This window comes from Myodes glareolus, chromosome 8 (genome assembly GCF_982192425.1).
Source record: "Myodes glareolus chromosome 8, mMyoGla1.1, whole genome shotgun sequence".
Classification (NCBI taxonomy): domain Eukaryota; kingdom Metazoa; phylum Chordata; class Mammalia; order Rodentia; family Cricetidae; genus Myodes; species Myodes glareolus.
Window position 1 is genome coordinate 74768293 of NC_142033.1, and position 13727 is coordinate 74782019.

A 13727-nucleotide genomic window follows, 5' to 3' on the forward strand; every position below is an offset into this window, starting at 1 on the left:
TTTACGTCAAACATGATTTATTGACATGTTTTATTGACATCTATTAAACTCGCCGACTTTCCTCTGGCCCCAAACACATTATGGCCACCATAGCCCGTTCCTCACCCTGGAGGCCTGTCCTCATCTAACCACCCCACCCCACGTCCTTCCAAAGCTCATTCTTTTCTGGGCGTGCCCCAAATTTGGCTCCTGCCCGCACATGACACCATAAGACACCAGGCACATTTGACTTCTGATCATCGAGGTTACTCTGCCTCCCTCAGTGTGGGCAAGCTTCCTGTTGGTGGAGTTAGATCAGCTGAGCATCCTCACTGTCCCCAGGGCCTGCGAGGCCTGGTGCTGGACAGATGCTCAACAAACGCTAAGAACGAGTGAGACGTAGAGGAAGATACACACTACTGCTGTAATCATCAGTCTTTTGGTTGGGGATGAAGCTCACAAGCAGAATGCTTGTCTAGCATGTGCAAGGATGTGACTTCTAGCTCCAGAACTACAAAAAGAAAAAATAAAAACTCACATTCTGTAAGGGGTGTCCGACCTGACTTTACAGGCTGCATGAGGCCCAGGGTCTCTATGAACCCAGCCAAACACGAAACCCGTAAAATTGCATGAAGTGTTATGCGGGTGTTTTCTGTGGGTTTTAAAATTGTTTTGTAACTCAGTTGGCATGGTTCATGGTTCTCAGTTATGAACTTTGGCGATGACAGCATTGTGTTGCAATGTCAGAGAGTTGGACGTGCCTGCAAGAGTGAGGGTTTGCTGAGGACACATGACTTCCTGAGCTCTCAATGCCCTGTCTGCTTGCCAGGCAGGTTCTGCATCACCTCCTCAGGTGACCTCTGTGATCATTGCTTAACCATGAGGCATGTTGTGCCAGCTTTGGGATCCAGAGCTGCTGGTATCCACAGCTTGCTCCTTGGTGCCTGGTCCCTACCCCTCTGTCCCCAGCAACAATGTATGCCTGTTCTCTGTGATGGAAGCAGCAGCTGTTCTGGGGCCTGGGGCAGATCTGTCTCTGTTACCAGCAAGGAAATACTAGTGAAGGGGAAAATTGGCTGTGGGTGGTTAGAAGGACAAAGGTCAGGGTTCAAGTCCAGGAACCTTTTATTTTAAGGCCACATTGAGTCGTTTTGAGTACTCATGACATGAAGTGAGATGAATGAACTCAAGACAGTTCTAACCACAGTGACAACACTTTTGGGGTGCCAGCAAGAAGCTGGAGGGAGACAAGGGGGCTCAGAGTGCAGGAGCAGCCCTGGACTTGAAAATGCCTTCTTGCCTGACAGTCCCAGGCTCTTGGGATCCAGCAAAACCGTACAATTTTTTTCCCTTTTGCCAATCTGCTTAGGCTGATCTTAGGCAGGAATTGCTCATTTATCCCCCTATTAAGACTCTTGACTGTGAATGGTCCAGATACAGTGGCTAGGGGCTGCCCTGAAGAGCCTCCTCCCTCATCTTCAAGGCTTATCTTTTTTTTTTAATTAAAATGTCTTCGATAATGAAGACATCTAGCAAGCAGAGAAAATCAAATGATGGCACCTGGAAGCAGGAAATGGGCCGGGGTGTGGCTTCTTGCTTGCAAGGTGCCTAGACAGTGGCGTCTGCCAAGGCTTCAAGGATGACAGCACTTTGAAACAAGGGGCCCCTTTCCAGGAACATCTTATTATTCTACTTCTAGGGACATTTTGCCCAGCAGCACAGGAGGACAAAGAAGGCAACATTAGTGATAGTGATCCTGAGCCAGTGTCTGAGTTACCCTGCGTGGGACACAGGTCTTCTGTCCCAGCCGTAGGCCCAGGAGAGAGCAGTGCAGCCCAGCCCAGGCTCCTAGACTCCAGGTAATGGCTTCTCTGAGCCAATCCACAGAGGTCCATTGGTTCGAGCTTGGCAGCATCTGCTCTGTTAGTTTCAGTCCATCCAACAGAGAAATGGTAGGCTGGCTGGCTACCTGTGGATGCCAGGAAGGCCAGCTTTTGAGACATGAAGACACCGTCACTGACCAGCTCCTGGGTCACGTGGGGGAAGGGATGCTGGCAGCTGCCTTCCAACTCTCTCCTTAGAGACATGCAGATATATGGAAAGCTCTCTAAGAAGCATGCTAGAAGCCAGGATGAACCTCCAGAATAATTCACCCTGCACCCCAGTACCAGTATCTCCCTGCAGCTTAGCTTTGGTTCTGAGCTCCATTCAGGCCAGAAAGAACTAAAGATGGCCAGTCCTAGTGGTACATCTGCAATCCCAGGACTCAGAACACTGAAATGCAAGGCCAGCCCGGGTTACACGGGGAATTTGAAGAAGGTTTGGCAGGGGCAACTGCCTGAAGAAAAGGGAAACAGTCGAAGTTGAGTATTATTAGCAGGATCCTAGCAGGTGTGTGTGGGCCGGGGGTGGGGGAGGTACACGAGGACATGTATGCATGCCTGTGTCCCATCATTATATTCAACAACCCGCTCAACCCTGTAAAGCCGAGTGTAGCTTTTCCCCTGATGAATCCCCTGGCACGCCCTGCCTCTCCACTTCTGCCGTTCCTTTCAAAGGCAGCCCGATTTAGAAAGGCCTTGCTACTCTGCGAGCTGGGGCCTCCCTCCTCCTTCCCAGGCTCCCCAGCTGCCTCCAGCTGGAGAGAAAGCATCCCTCAGCTGTGCTCCCTGTGTCAAATAGGATATGGATCGCCTGTACTGGATCCCAGCTGGGATACCAGGCATGGCTGAATCCTGGGTGGGTGGGTGTCTTCAAGAGGACAAGAGCAGGGTCCTTTCCTAATGGACATACGCTGTCACCCTTGGCCCTGTTCTCTAGGTCCAGGGAATGAGAGTGATGGTCTGTGTCTAAGTGGTCCCATGGGGAGGCTCAGATGGAGATGGGGGTTGGAGATCTCTGTAGCCACCTTCAGCACCACCCTGTCTTGGGGGTGGAGGGACAGGGGTGCATGAAGGAGTTGGGTGGAGCAGGGTCAGAGGCGGCCAGTGTCTTCATGGTCCCGAGGAGGGCTTGTTGCTCTGAGGCCCTGCAACTTCTCCTCGCAGGCTTTGTCTGGGAGCAGCACCTCTGCAGTGTAGCCGACTTTCTTGGCATGCAGGAGGCTGTAGGTGTTGTCAAAGCGCAAGACATCTGCAAAGACAGAGAGGGGACAGACAGCATAAGCCCAGCTCATGCCTCCTGGTGGTGTTGGGAACATGTCGACCAGGCCCATGGGTAAGACATGATCATCAGCCACTGCCCTGCCCCAAGCTCACTGCTCAAGACCTCCTCCTGGGAGTGTGGTGACCTCAGTAGGGGTATGGCCCCTTCTACCACCCCAGCATTGCACCAGCACTTCAAAGGCAGCCCCTAAAGAGGGGATGTCATCCCCTCGCTTTGACTTCCTGGCTTGTGACATAGGTGCTTTTGCTCTGAGTGTTCTTGCCATGATGTGCACCCTCGCCAGAGACTCAAAGCAGTAAACTTACTGAATCTTGGGCTAGAACCTCCAGAACTGTGTGGTAGAGTAAATAATCCCCTAAGCTTATTGCCTTGGGTATTTTGTTATAGTATGCGAAGCTAGCTAAGACACTAAACCATTTTGTGTCTGTGAAACCGATACCAGTTCTAGCCACCTCTTTGGGATATTTGGAGTTCAGACAACTGAACAGGCCCCTTGCAGAGACCTTTGGCAAAGTCCATGACTACTTAGTTATCTCCTAGGCTGCTATTCTTCTGGGCCCTGAGCCTCAGGAGTTTGTGCAATGCACCTCTGGCCTTACATCCACCGATCAGATCTAAGACCCTGAAGATGGCACCCCTGGAGCCCTCCTGTACAGTTCTTGCTCTTTCCCTGAGAGCTGGACGTAGAGGGACTCCAGAGAGGCTGGACCAGCCCCAGGTGGCTGTCTCTCTTCCTATCACAAAGGCAACTGCAGGAAAACCTGGCGCTCTTACAGACTCCAGCCTTGAGGCAGGTAAAGCTCCCGTCCTCAGGCACCAGGTGGGCGTTGTAGCGCTGGTTGGGCAGCACCTCTGTCATTTCCCCGGCCTTCTGCCTCTCCCCCATCCTGGTCTTCAGGAAAATCCCAAAGCCGATGTCGCCGCCCTCGGAGGAGAACTGCCACCTGCAGCAGAAAGAGCCTCTGAGGACCTCCTGTGTGGACTGTGAGGCCCTTCCAGGGATGCCCAGCCACGGTCCCTACCTGAGCACACAACCTGGGAACAGGATCTCATTCTCCACCTGGTGGGAGGAGCCTCGGCCCACCACCACTGTGTGCTCATAGTGCGGCTTCTCCTGCCTGCACAGGTAGTAGTGCTTGGGCACGTCGCCGCCATAGTTGATCTGTGAGTTAGGGAGGGGTGGGTAAGCTGACAGGCAGCCACAGGCTGGTCTCCTCCCTCCCCACCCTCTGGGCACTCTGTACCTTAGTCAGGCACTTGGGGTTACCATCAGGATCAGTCATGGTTCCTCCAAACTCCACAGGCAGCTGGTCAGGGCTCATGAACTTGAGGAGCTCCTGTTTCCAGTTATCTGTATGGGAAAAGGGGGCGCTGAGGAGCTCTGGAGACCAACAGAGGGTCCAGTGAGAGGGCCACTTGCTTCCCTGAGAATCTATTCCTCAGAGCGCTCATGAGCTTGCTTTCTGGCTCTTAGGCCAAGATCCAGAACTGGAGGCTGGTTCTATGTGCTGATGAAGCCAGACCAAGGCCAATGGCTGTGGAAGGAGGATAGCCCAGGAGAAGGGGGCCTCTGGCAACACCTTCTGCTTTCCAGACAGGCACAGAGCCAGAGCCACCTGCAGGGCCAAGAGCTAAGCCACTTACCTCCCAGAATCACTATCTTCTTTTGTGTCTCCTCACCCATGAACGACTTGACCAGGTTGAAGGCCACTGGGAAAAGCTTGGGAGCTGAAACACACAGACCGCCACTGGGAAGCTGGACCAGAGACAACTGTAGTACTTAAAGGCACAGCCAGTCCTATGCTGGGCAGGATTAGAGCGGATCTGGACTCTGCTATGCCCTGCTGTGTGAGCGCTACCTCAGACTTGCACTTCTGAGTCTTAGTGCTATTAGCCGTAAAGTGATCGTATGGTGTCTGGTTCTCAACCATCAGTGATGTCCTTTAACTAGTTGTAGGGTGTTGGGCACAAGCTGGGCTCATGGTCAGCAACGATGATTCCTTGAGGACACCCCCTTTTTCCCCACTCATGGTTTTGTCAGGTGACCTCAGAGTCCATAGTAGGTGAGAGTAGATGGGGGAACTGCTTTAAATATCCTGTCCCACCCCAGGGGTACCTGCTGACTCACTGAGCACTTCCCGTGGGCCAGGTTTTGTGTGCAATCTTCTCATTTAGCAGACTCTCATTTACTATCCTAACTATCTGGGGGGGGGGTGTCATGGTGGTCTCACTCCACAACATGGGAAAGCCGAATCTCAGTGGGAGGAAACTGACTCGCTCCAAATGAGAGAGCTAACTCGATGTAAGCCCAGGACACCTGAGTCCAGGGAATATAGGATGGTCATCGAAGACGGGAACCATTCTTGCTAACAGTGTGGCTCATGGTCCAATCTACACTGAAGTGATTAAAAAAATAGCAGCAAATATTTAGAAACCTAACATGGCTGAAACACACCAGGGAAGGAGTTTGTATAGTACAAAAATACTAGTCTACAAAGGAATGGAGTTTAAAACACAAACAAAAACCTTATTCTTCACAAAAGAAGGTTTTTGAGAAGCTGTAACCCAACGGCCTATTCACTGTCACCCCCACCCCAGTCTTCCTTCCCCAGGCAGGGGTCATCTTGGTCATGGACTCACCTCGAATAATAACTAAATTTTTCACCGTCTCAGGATAATTTGCTTCCAAGATGGCGAAAAACTGTAAAGTCAAGTGACATCGGTCATGGCTGGACCCAGCCCTTGAATGCCCAGTCTTCTGTAGCTCTGATGCTGCTGAAGCAAGAGGCCCAGCCCAGCCTTCTCCAAGACATGTGCATCCTCCTCTGGGACGTCCTTGTTCCTCATCCTCCCTCTAGGGTGGCCCTAAGGCCAGCATCTCAAGACCAGACTGGTCCACAGGTCCCCTGGAGGGTGTCTCTACTTTTCTATGAATGGGAAACTGGTGTGGGCTGTGGGTCCCCCTTGGCCTGGAGCTGTTACTGCTCTTGTCTCCCACCTTACCTGCTGGTAGACCTCCACCGCTGGCTTCCACAGGTGCCTCAGGCTCAACCCTTCCATATCGAACACCATTACCATCCTCTCGATCTTCCTGCCCAACTGCAGGAACAGAGCAGGCACACCGGTTATATCAATAATTCATGCAGGGGATCCTGGCCACCTTGCTCCATCTTCTTGATACCCACAACCTGGTAGAGAGGCCTGGCAAGCGTGTGGCAGGCCCCAAACAGATGGTATCCTTCTAGGGTGTGAGGAGATGTTAAAGCTGAGCTCTAGGCTCTTCGGGTACCATAGTTTGCTCAACACTATTGCCTAGAGCATAATTAAAGCATGACTCAGGGCTGGCAAGATGGCTCAATAGGTAAAGAAAGGCACTTGTCACTAAGATCATTGACCTGTGTTCAATTCCTGGGACCCACATGGTGGAAAGAGAGCTGATTCCCAGAAGCCGTCCTCAATCTCTGCATGTCACCATGGCATGTGCTGGGCTCATATGTCAGATGCACAAAACCAACAAGGCTGCTTTCTACACTTGGTTCACTCTAAAGGATGCAGAGGTCAGAGGGCAGTTCAGGGCAGGAGATGAGACCTGTCCAGGTGAGTATGAAGGTCTTCTTGGAGTAGAAGCCTCATTCTTGAGTGCTCCATATATAGTTTGGTTTTCAAGACAGGTTCTCTATATAGCCCTAGCTGTCCTTGAACTTGCTCTGTAGGCCAGGCTGGCCTCAAACTCACAAAGACCCATCTGCCTTTTCCTTCCAAGTGCTCCATATATAGTTTGGTTTTCAAGGCAGGTTTTCTATATAGCCCTGGTTGTCCTTGAACTTGCTCTGTAGGCCAGGCTGGCCTCAAACTCACAAAGACCCATCTGCCTTTTCCTTCCAAGTGCTGGGATTAAAGGGATGCATTACTACATCCGACTTTCCAAATGTACTTTTTATATTTAAATATCTATCTATCATCTATCTTTCTATTATCTATCTGTAATCTATCTATCTATCTATCTATCTATCTATCTATCTATCTATCTATCTATCTATCATCTATCATGTGTGCCAGGTGTGTGTGTGTTCAGGTGCATACCATGGTGCCTGTCTGGAAGTCAGAAAGAAACCCGGGGAAGAGTCATTCTCTCCTTCTACCATGTTAGTTCCAGGAACAGGACTCAGGTTGTTAGGCATGGTTGCAAGTGCCTTTACACTCTGAGCCCTCTCACTGGCCCTGGGATTTCATATATATTTTCTAATAACTCTGTAGTATCTCCTTGCGTCCCATGGGGGGATGCACAGAGTCATGGCTTGACTATCAGTTTTCATAGACAGAGAATCTACAGTGGTGACTATCTTTCCTGTAAGTAAAGCTGGCTGGCTGTTCCAAGAAATCCTAGGAAGAGCGCTAAGGGTTCTCACTACTCCCATGGTCAGTGTCAGGGCCTAGCTTTTTATGTGGGTGATTGGAATCTGAACATGGTCTTTGTGCTTGTTCAGCAAGCACTTTATGAACTCAGCCAGAAGAGAAGGCATTGGTGACCTTACCTCAGACCAGCAGAGAGTCACACAAACACACTCTCTCTCTGTCTCTCTCTCTCTCTGTCTCTCTCTCTCTCTCACATGCATACATACAAACACACACACACTAACACATACTCACATACATACTCGCATACACACACACTCACACATACACACTCACACACATTCACTATGATACTCACAGAGGAATCAAAGTGGGAGAAAATCATACTGAGAGCCGGTGAGAGTTAGACAAGGTGCTGTCCTTCCCTGGGCCTAGTGTCTCCACTTGGAACACTAAGGCCACCAAACAAGCTGCCTGAACCCCACTGCTCACCTTTTGACTCTGCAGCTCACATTCATGCTGGAGCAGCTCACAGACTTTGATACGCTTGCGGATCATGTCCTGCTTAGAGGCAGACATCAGGAGCCCCTTGGGGTCCATAGTCCCAATGATGTCAAACCACACAGGGCAGCCTTCGTAGTCATAGCCACACAGACCACCCGAGTCATATAGCTGGATCACCTGGACAAATGGACAAAGTCCTCACTCAAATCAGTTCATGCTGTGCCATCGGGTGGCTAGATGGGGGGAGAAGGAGGGCATCAGCAGGTCTAAGGGGTACTGTGAAGGGCTCACCTCTGGTGGCTGCCACGTAAGGATGTGGTTCAGGTCCTGCTGATTCCGGAACTCCATATGCTGCAGAGATATGCAGAAGTTACAGAAGCTACCTGTCTCCAAAGCCTCTGCAGGTACTGGGGACATGAAGCCAGGCAGCCCCTCCCCCCAGGTACAAGATTGTGCCAGAAGACCTTTAGGCTCCACAGAACTGGGGATGGAGGTGGGGAAGGATGCAAGGAGGAGGGACTCAGGCCTTGTTCAGGAAAGGACCCAGGAGATGGAAAGAGAAGAGATGCTCTCTACCGGCCAGAAGCCTGGGTGAGCACAAGGGGAGCCAGGGCACCGAAGCAGGGTCCTACCTTCCGGAGCATGTCCTCCGAGTTTTTAAGGTCAAAGTTCCGAGCTGCGAAAACATGGGAAGGACAGGTAAGATCTAGAATGAGCTGGTCTTGGGGGGTTAGCAAGACAGCTCAGTTGGTAAAGGCGAGGCACTTGCCACTGTTAGGTCCTAAAGCCAGGACAAATGGCTAACTGCAGAGGTTTGAAGGAATGGTCCCCAGAGGGAGTGGCTCTATTAGGAGGTGTAGCCTTGCTGGAGTCGGTGTGGTCCTACTGGAGGAAGTGTGTCACTGTGTGTGTGGGAACTTTGATGTATATATACTCAAGTTAGCATCCAACGAGATAGGCACTTCCTGTTGCCTACGTAAGATGTAGAAAACTCAGTTCCTTCTCCAGCACCATGTCTGCCTGTGTGTCGCCATGTCCCACCATGATGATAATGGACTGAACCTCTGAGACTGTAAGTCATCCAATTAAATGTTCTCCTTTATAAGAGTCGCTGTGGGCTGTGGTCACCGTGTCTCTTCACAGCAATAGGCACCCTAAGACACTGAGGTGCTTATTTAACATATCAAAGTAGACCTGGCTGCCAGGTTCTCCCAGCATCCCTCAGTCCCTACCAGTTACAGGGTATAACTGGCATACCTCACCCCTACCCTAAATCTCTCCAGCCCAGGTGCTGTGCTGCCCGCCTTTCTTTGTTTCCTTCCTTTCCGTTCCCTTCTCTTCCTTTCCCTTCCCTTCCCTTCCCTTCCCTTCCCTTCCCTTCCCTTCCCTTCCGTTCCCTTCCCTATATAATCCAGACATTTTGGTTACCTGGCTCCTTTCATCTACTTTGTGCCCTCCTGGCCTCTTGGTCTGACTCTCACCTCTCCTGCTCCCCCTGTCCTCACAAGGCTCAGGGTCATGTCCACTCTGGACTCTCCCAGATGTCCCTGCCTCTGACTATGCTCTCTCTTTTACCTACAATAAACTTTCTCCTCCCTCAAGCCTGACGATCTGAGTTTGATCTCTGGAACTCACAGAACAGACAGAAATCAATCAGCAAACTTCTGTGGCCTCTGTGTGAATCAGTTGCACGAGTACTCCCACCTCCCAATAAACAGACACAGAAACCATTTAAAAGTGTTAGGATAAACTGGTCCCTAGAGGTTCCTGAGGACAGATTAGGGTGTCTTCACTTTTCCTTACACCCTCGAAATATTCTTGGGGTTTGGGAATCTATGTGTGTGTCTGGTGGTGCCTGTGCATGCGTGTGCATGCGGGTGTGGAGGCCAGGGGTTACTGTTGGGTGCCCTTCTCAGTCACTTTCTCAGTGAACCTGGAGCTCATCAATTGGCTAGAATAATGGCTGACCAGAAAGCCTCATCTCCCCAAGTCCTGCAGTTACACATAGACCACGCTGGATCTTGCTCCTTGTATGAATGCCGGGAGAAGGAGTGTGGTCCTCACATTTGCTCAGCAAGTACTTTAATGATCTCAGCTGGAACTACAGGCATGCCATCAGCCCACAAGTACAGTTTATTTTAGAAATGCCTTGGCAGCTTCTTTTTATGGTGACTAGCTCGCTATCAGATTTTCCACCAAGGGAGCTGAAGTGGAACGCAACAGCAGAGATTTTCAAGTGGAAGGTGACATTCCGGCAAGACAGCCTTTGCCTTGTTTGTTAATAACCTCAAGAAGGAACCATGAGGGCCACTAGCTCAGCCTCCCCATCCTCTGTGACAAGTCAGTCGGTCATCGCATACACAGGCCATGCCACTCCTCAGCAGCTTCGACAGAGCCCAAACCCGTCTCATAAGGGCTGAAGCCCCTCCCAGTCACAGGCTAAACAATACAGAGCTGCTTGTCAGGGTGGGCTTCACTGCAAGTGTCCGAGAACAAGCTTCTGCGATGACACTCTGCCCGGTCCTCCTTTGTGTGTATTAGCGTCACCTGCATCGGTGTTGGCCCGCTGAGTGGTCTGTGATGATGGGACCAGCCTCCTCTGAACTGCTCAGTGTGGGGGTCCCTAGCTGTATGAGGTTACCGAGCAACAGAAATGTAGCCAGTGAGACGAGGACCCGCAGTCTTAATTTAACCCAATTTGGAGTTAAATATGTTCTCAGACTACCACACCGAATCTGGCAGTTCTAAATACATCAACATTTAAAAGTTTGTCTATTTGCTGTGTCTGGATCTTTTCTGTGCCAAGTTTAAATTCCAAGAGTTTTATAGGCCGAGCTGCTAGTTTGAGTAGTACCTGAGTTCTCATCACATTTTATAATTGGATATTGCTTCAGATAAGAACGCTACTAGATTTTTGTTCATCCTGTTGGCTGTTTTTCCCCCTGAAAACCTAAAACTGTTTAAAAATAAAATTTAAAAACTGTTTCTAAAAATAATTATTTAAAAACAGAAAGAACAAAAAGAGGGGGAAAGTGGCCTTCAGGTTGGGGTTTCCTTCATGTAGGCCTGGAGACTTTATATTTGACTCAGTACTTTGAGGATGGCTCAACACCAAGCCTACGACAGCATGGGAGAAAGCAAGACTGACAGACAGGCTTCTCGCTGGTCCTCTACTAGCACAATGGGAGCTGGGGCTTGGTTACAAGCCCATCTTGTTGACAACCACTTAATCCACGTGCCTTGTGTCCACTTCTGGGATGAGTCCTGGCTTTCTCCTACCTCAAGTTCCCACTCTATCCCAGGCAAAGGACTGAGTTAAAAGCATTTCTCATCCCAGCCTTCCCCCCCAGCCCCCATAGGCCTTCCCCGTAGCCTCCCCCCCAACAGCAGCCTTCCCCCAGCTTTTTCCCCAGCCTTTCCCCCAACCTTCCCCCAATTCCAGCCTCCTGTCCTCCGGCCTAGGTGCCATTTCTGGTATTACTCTTCCAGACTGCTGTAACTTCTAGAAGCCCCTTCTCTGTCATTACACCACTACTCAGTGCCCCAGGGGACTGAAGGCAGACCCAAGTCCTAAAGGTTCACAGATACCCGATTCAGTGCCAACCTGGGGAGGCCCTGGGGCCTCCATGCATTTACTCTGTTGAAGCCAAAGGTATTGGGGTGAAAGTATTAGGGGGATCAGGACAGACGTAGTACAGAGCGGGAGGGGGATCCCCTGGGGCCAGCTGTCTAATTAGGCTAGGTAACCAGCAAGTTCTAGGTCGTCAAGAGACCCTGTTCAATAAAGAAGAGAGTAATTAAGGAAGGTACTGGCTGCAGTCTCTGGCGTCCACATGCCCCCCACTGTCACCCCTCTCCTCTCAGGTCGTGACCTGGTTCAGTCTGGACCCCTCTAGATATTCTGGCTGTACTCCCACTGATATCAACAATAAACTTCCTCCTCAACCCATACCCGGGAGCCATCATTTTCTCTTTTCTTTGTCATTCGGGAGACCCATGCTCCCTCTGAGACAGTCTGTGTGGTATGCTTAGTGGCAGAGAAGTTTAGATTCTAGCCTAGAGCAGGCCAACAGGAAGCCTGAAGTGCCCACCTCACCGCCCTGCCATCTGGCTCCTTTCTCTCCTTTCCCTTGCTCCCCGCCTCCCTGACCCCGTGACCTCACCTCGGAGCCAGCGCAGAAGGAAGTAGTCATCAGCCTTGGGCAGAGCGGGCAGCACATCCCGGAGGGCCTCCCGGAACTAAGAGGAAAAGGAAGGGCATGGTAGCATGTCACTGGAGTCCTCCGTCGGACCCCAGCCTGGGCCCTGACAGCTCAAAGGAGGGGGGCACAGCCACCTGTCCGCAGCCGGCCAATCAAGAGACAAGCAGCAGTGAAAAGCTGAGAAGAGTTGTTTGGTGTGGCCACTTTGGAGAGAGAAACCAGGAAAGAGGCCCACAAAGTGGTCCTGGAATGAAGCTTAAGTTTAAACTAAGGGCAAGAGGTATGCACAGCTAAGCCGTCCTGACCAGTGAGTTTGAACTCCAGTCTGTCCTGCACCGTGATCTGAGGAGCTGTCAGAACAGTCTGGCTCTTTTCTGGGGAAACAAGTTCCTCTTCTGGACAGTGCTAGAGCCTTCCCCGAACAAGTACCAGAACTCCAGCCTTTTCTCCCCCAATTCCGGGCACTGCTGATGAAGGCTAGCCTGAGAGTTCTAGAAGCACTGCCTCAGAATGGCACCCCAGTAGTCTGGAGTAGAGAGGAGCTCCTCCCTCTGAGCTTCAGTTTCCTCATTTATGACATGAAGGTAATGCCAAATGTGTCCAATCAAAGGCTTCAATGTGTTTAAAGTAAACGTGTAAACCAAGTTGGATGGCACATATCTGTAACCCTAGCACTCAGGAAGCTGAGGCAGGAGGATCAGGAGTTTGAGACTAGCCTGGACTACATATGGAGAACTTGTCTAAAAGAAGAAAACCCACAGGGCTGGAGAGATGGCTCAGAAGTTAATATTAACTGGGATACGTGCAGGTAAAACACCCATACTCATAAAGCAACACACACATGCTTACACACACACACCTCTGTAAGCCTGCGCCTAGTGCCCAAGAAGCAGAGGTAGGTAGATCTTATGAGTTTGAAGCCAGTCAGGGCTAGATACCCCAAACTTCTGAGAAGCAGCAATAATAATTGTTTTATTTTTGAGACAGGGCCTTACTATGTAGACCAGACCTGCCTCTGCCTCCCAAATGCTGGGATTAAAGGTGAGTGCCGCCATGCCTGGCCAATAGTAATAATCAAAAAACTAATAAAATGAGAATACATTGTGCTGTGCTTACATAATTAAAAAGAAACATGTGAAGACAAATGACCAAGCGTGAAGGCAGAGAGTCCCACACTTTAACAACCAGACCATGAGTCCTTGGGTCTGATAACTGACAATGTTGTACACAAACATCCACAGCCCTAACTCCTAACGGCCTGTCTGGAAGTAGTGGTGCTCAAAGCTTTCCTAAAGTCAGCCTCAGGGGCAGCTAGTAACCCTGCACAAACACCTGCAGGGGCAGGCCAGCCCCCAGCAGCTTCTCTGGGAGAACATGGCTGTCACTGTATGTCTGGGACAGGCCAGCCCCCAGCAGCTCCTGGGTCACACCATGTCTTCTCTGGGAGAGCACGGCTGTCACTGCATGGTTGTGAGTTGAACTGATTTCTCCTCTTTGGCCTCTTTCTCTTTGGTAATTCAT

The 13727-nt window shown here is 50.6% G+C and overlaps 1 protein-coding gene and 1 long non-coding RNA gene across 2 annotated transcripts in view; one reads left to right on the top strand and one right to left on the bottom strand.

Annotated features, from left to right (window-relative positions):
* The window catches only part of LOC125410430 (SEC14-like protein 4), a 15699-nt gene continuing 1972 nt past the window's right edge, over positions 1-13727 (bottom strand). The window contains exons 2-12 of the mRNA XM_048449955.3: positions 12168-12243; positions 8637-8680; positions 8296-8355; positions 7993-8181; positions 6148-6243; positions 5785-5845; positions 4789-4872; positions 4389-4495; positions 4167-4306; positions 3919-4088; positions 1-3111 (exon numbers count right to left, since the gene is read on the bottom strand). Of these exons, the coding sequence (XP_048305912.3) occupies positions 2954-3111; positions 3919-4088; positions 4167-4306; positions 4389-4495; positions 4789-4872; positions 5785-5845; positions 6148-6243; positions 7993-8181; positions 8296-8355; positions 8637-8680; positions 12168-12243 (1185 nt within the window). The 3' untranslated portion in view covers positions 1-2953. The remainder of the gene's footprint in view (positions 3112-3918; positions 4089-4166; positions 4307-4388; positions 4496-4788; positions 4873-5784; positions 5846-6147; positions 6244-7992; positions 8182-8295; positions 8356-8636; positions 8681-12167; positions 12244-13727) is intronic.
* LOC148121195 (uncharacterized) overlaps positions 12238-13727 on the top strand; it is a 17782-nt gene continuing 16292 nt past the window's right edge. Inside the window, exon 1 of the long non-coding RNA XR_015738595.1 lies at positions 12238-13014. This is a non-coding gene — a long non-coding RNA (uncharacterized LOC148121195). The remainder of the gene's footprint in view (positions 13015-13727) is intronic.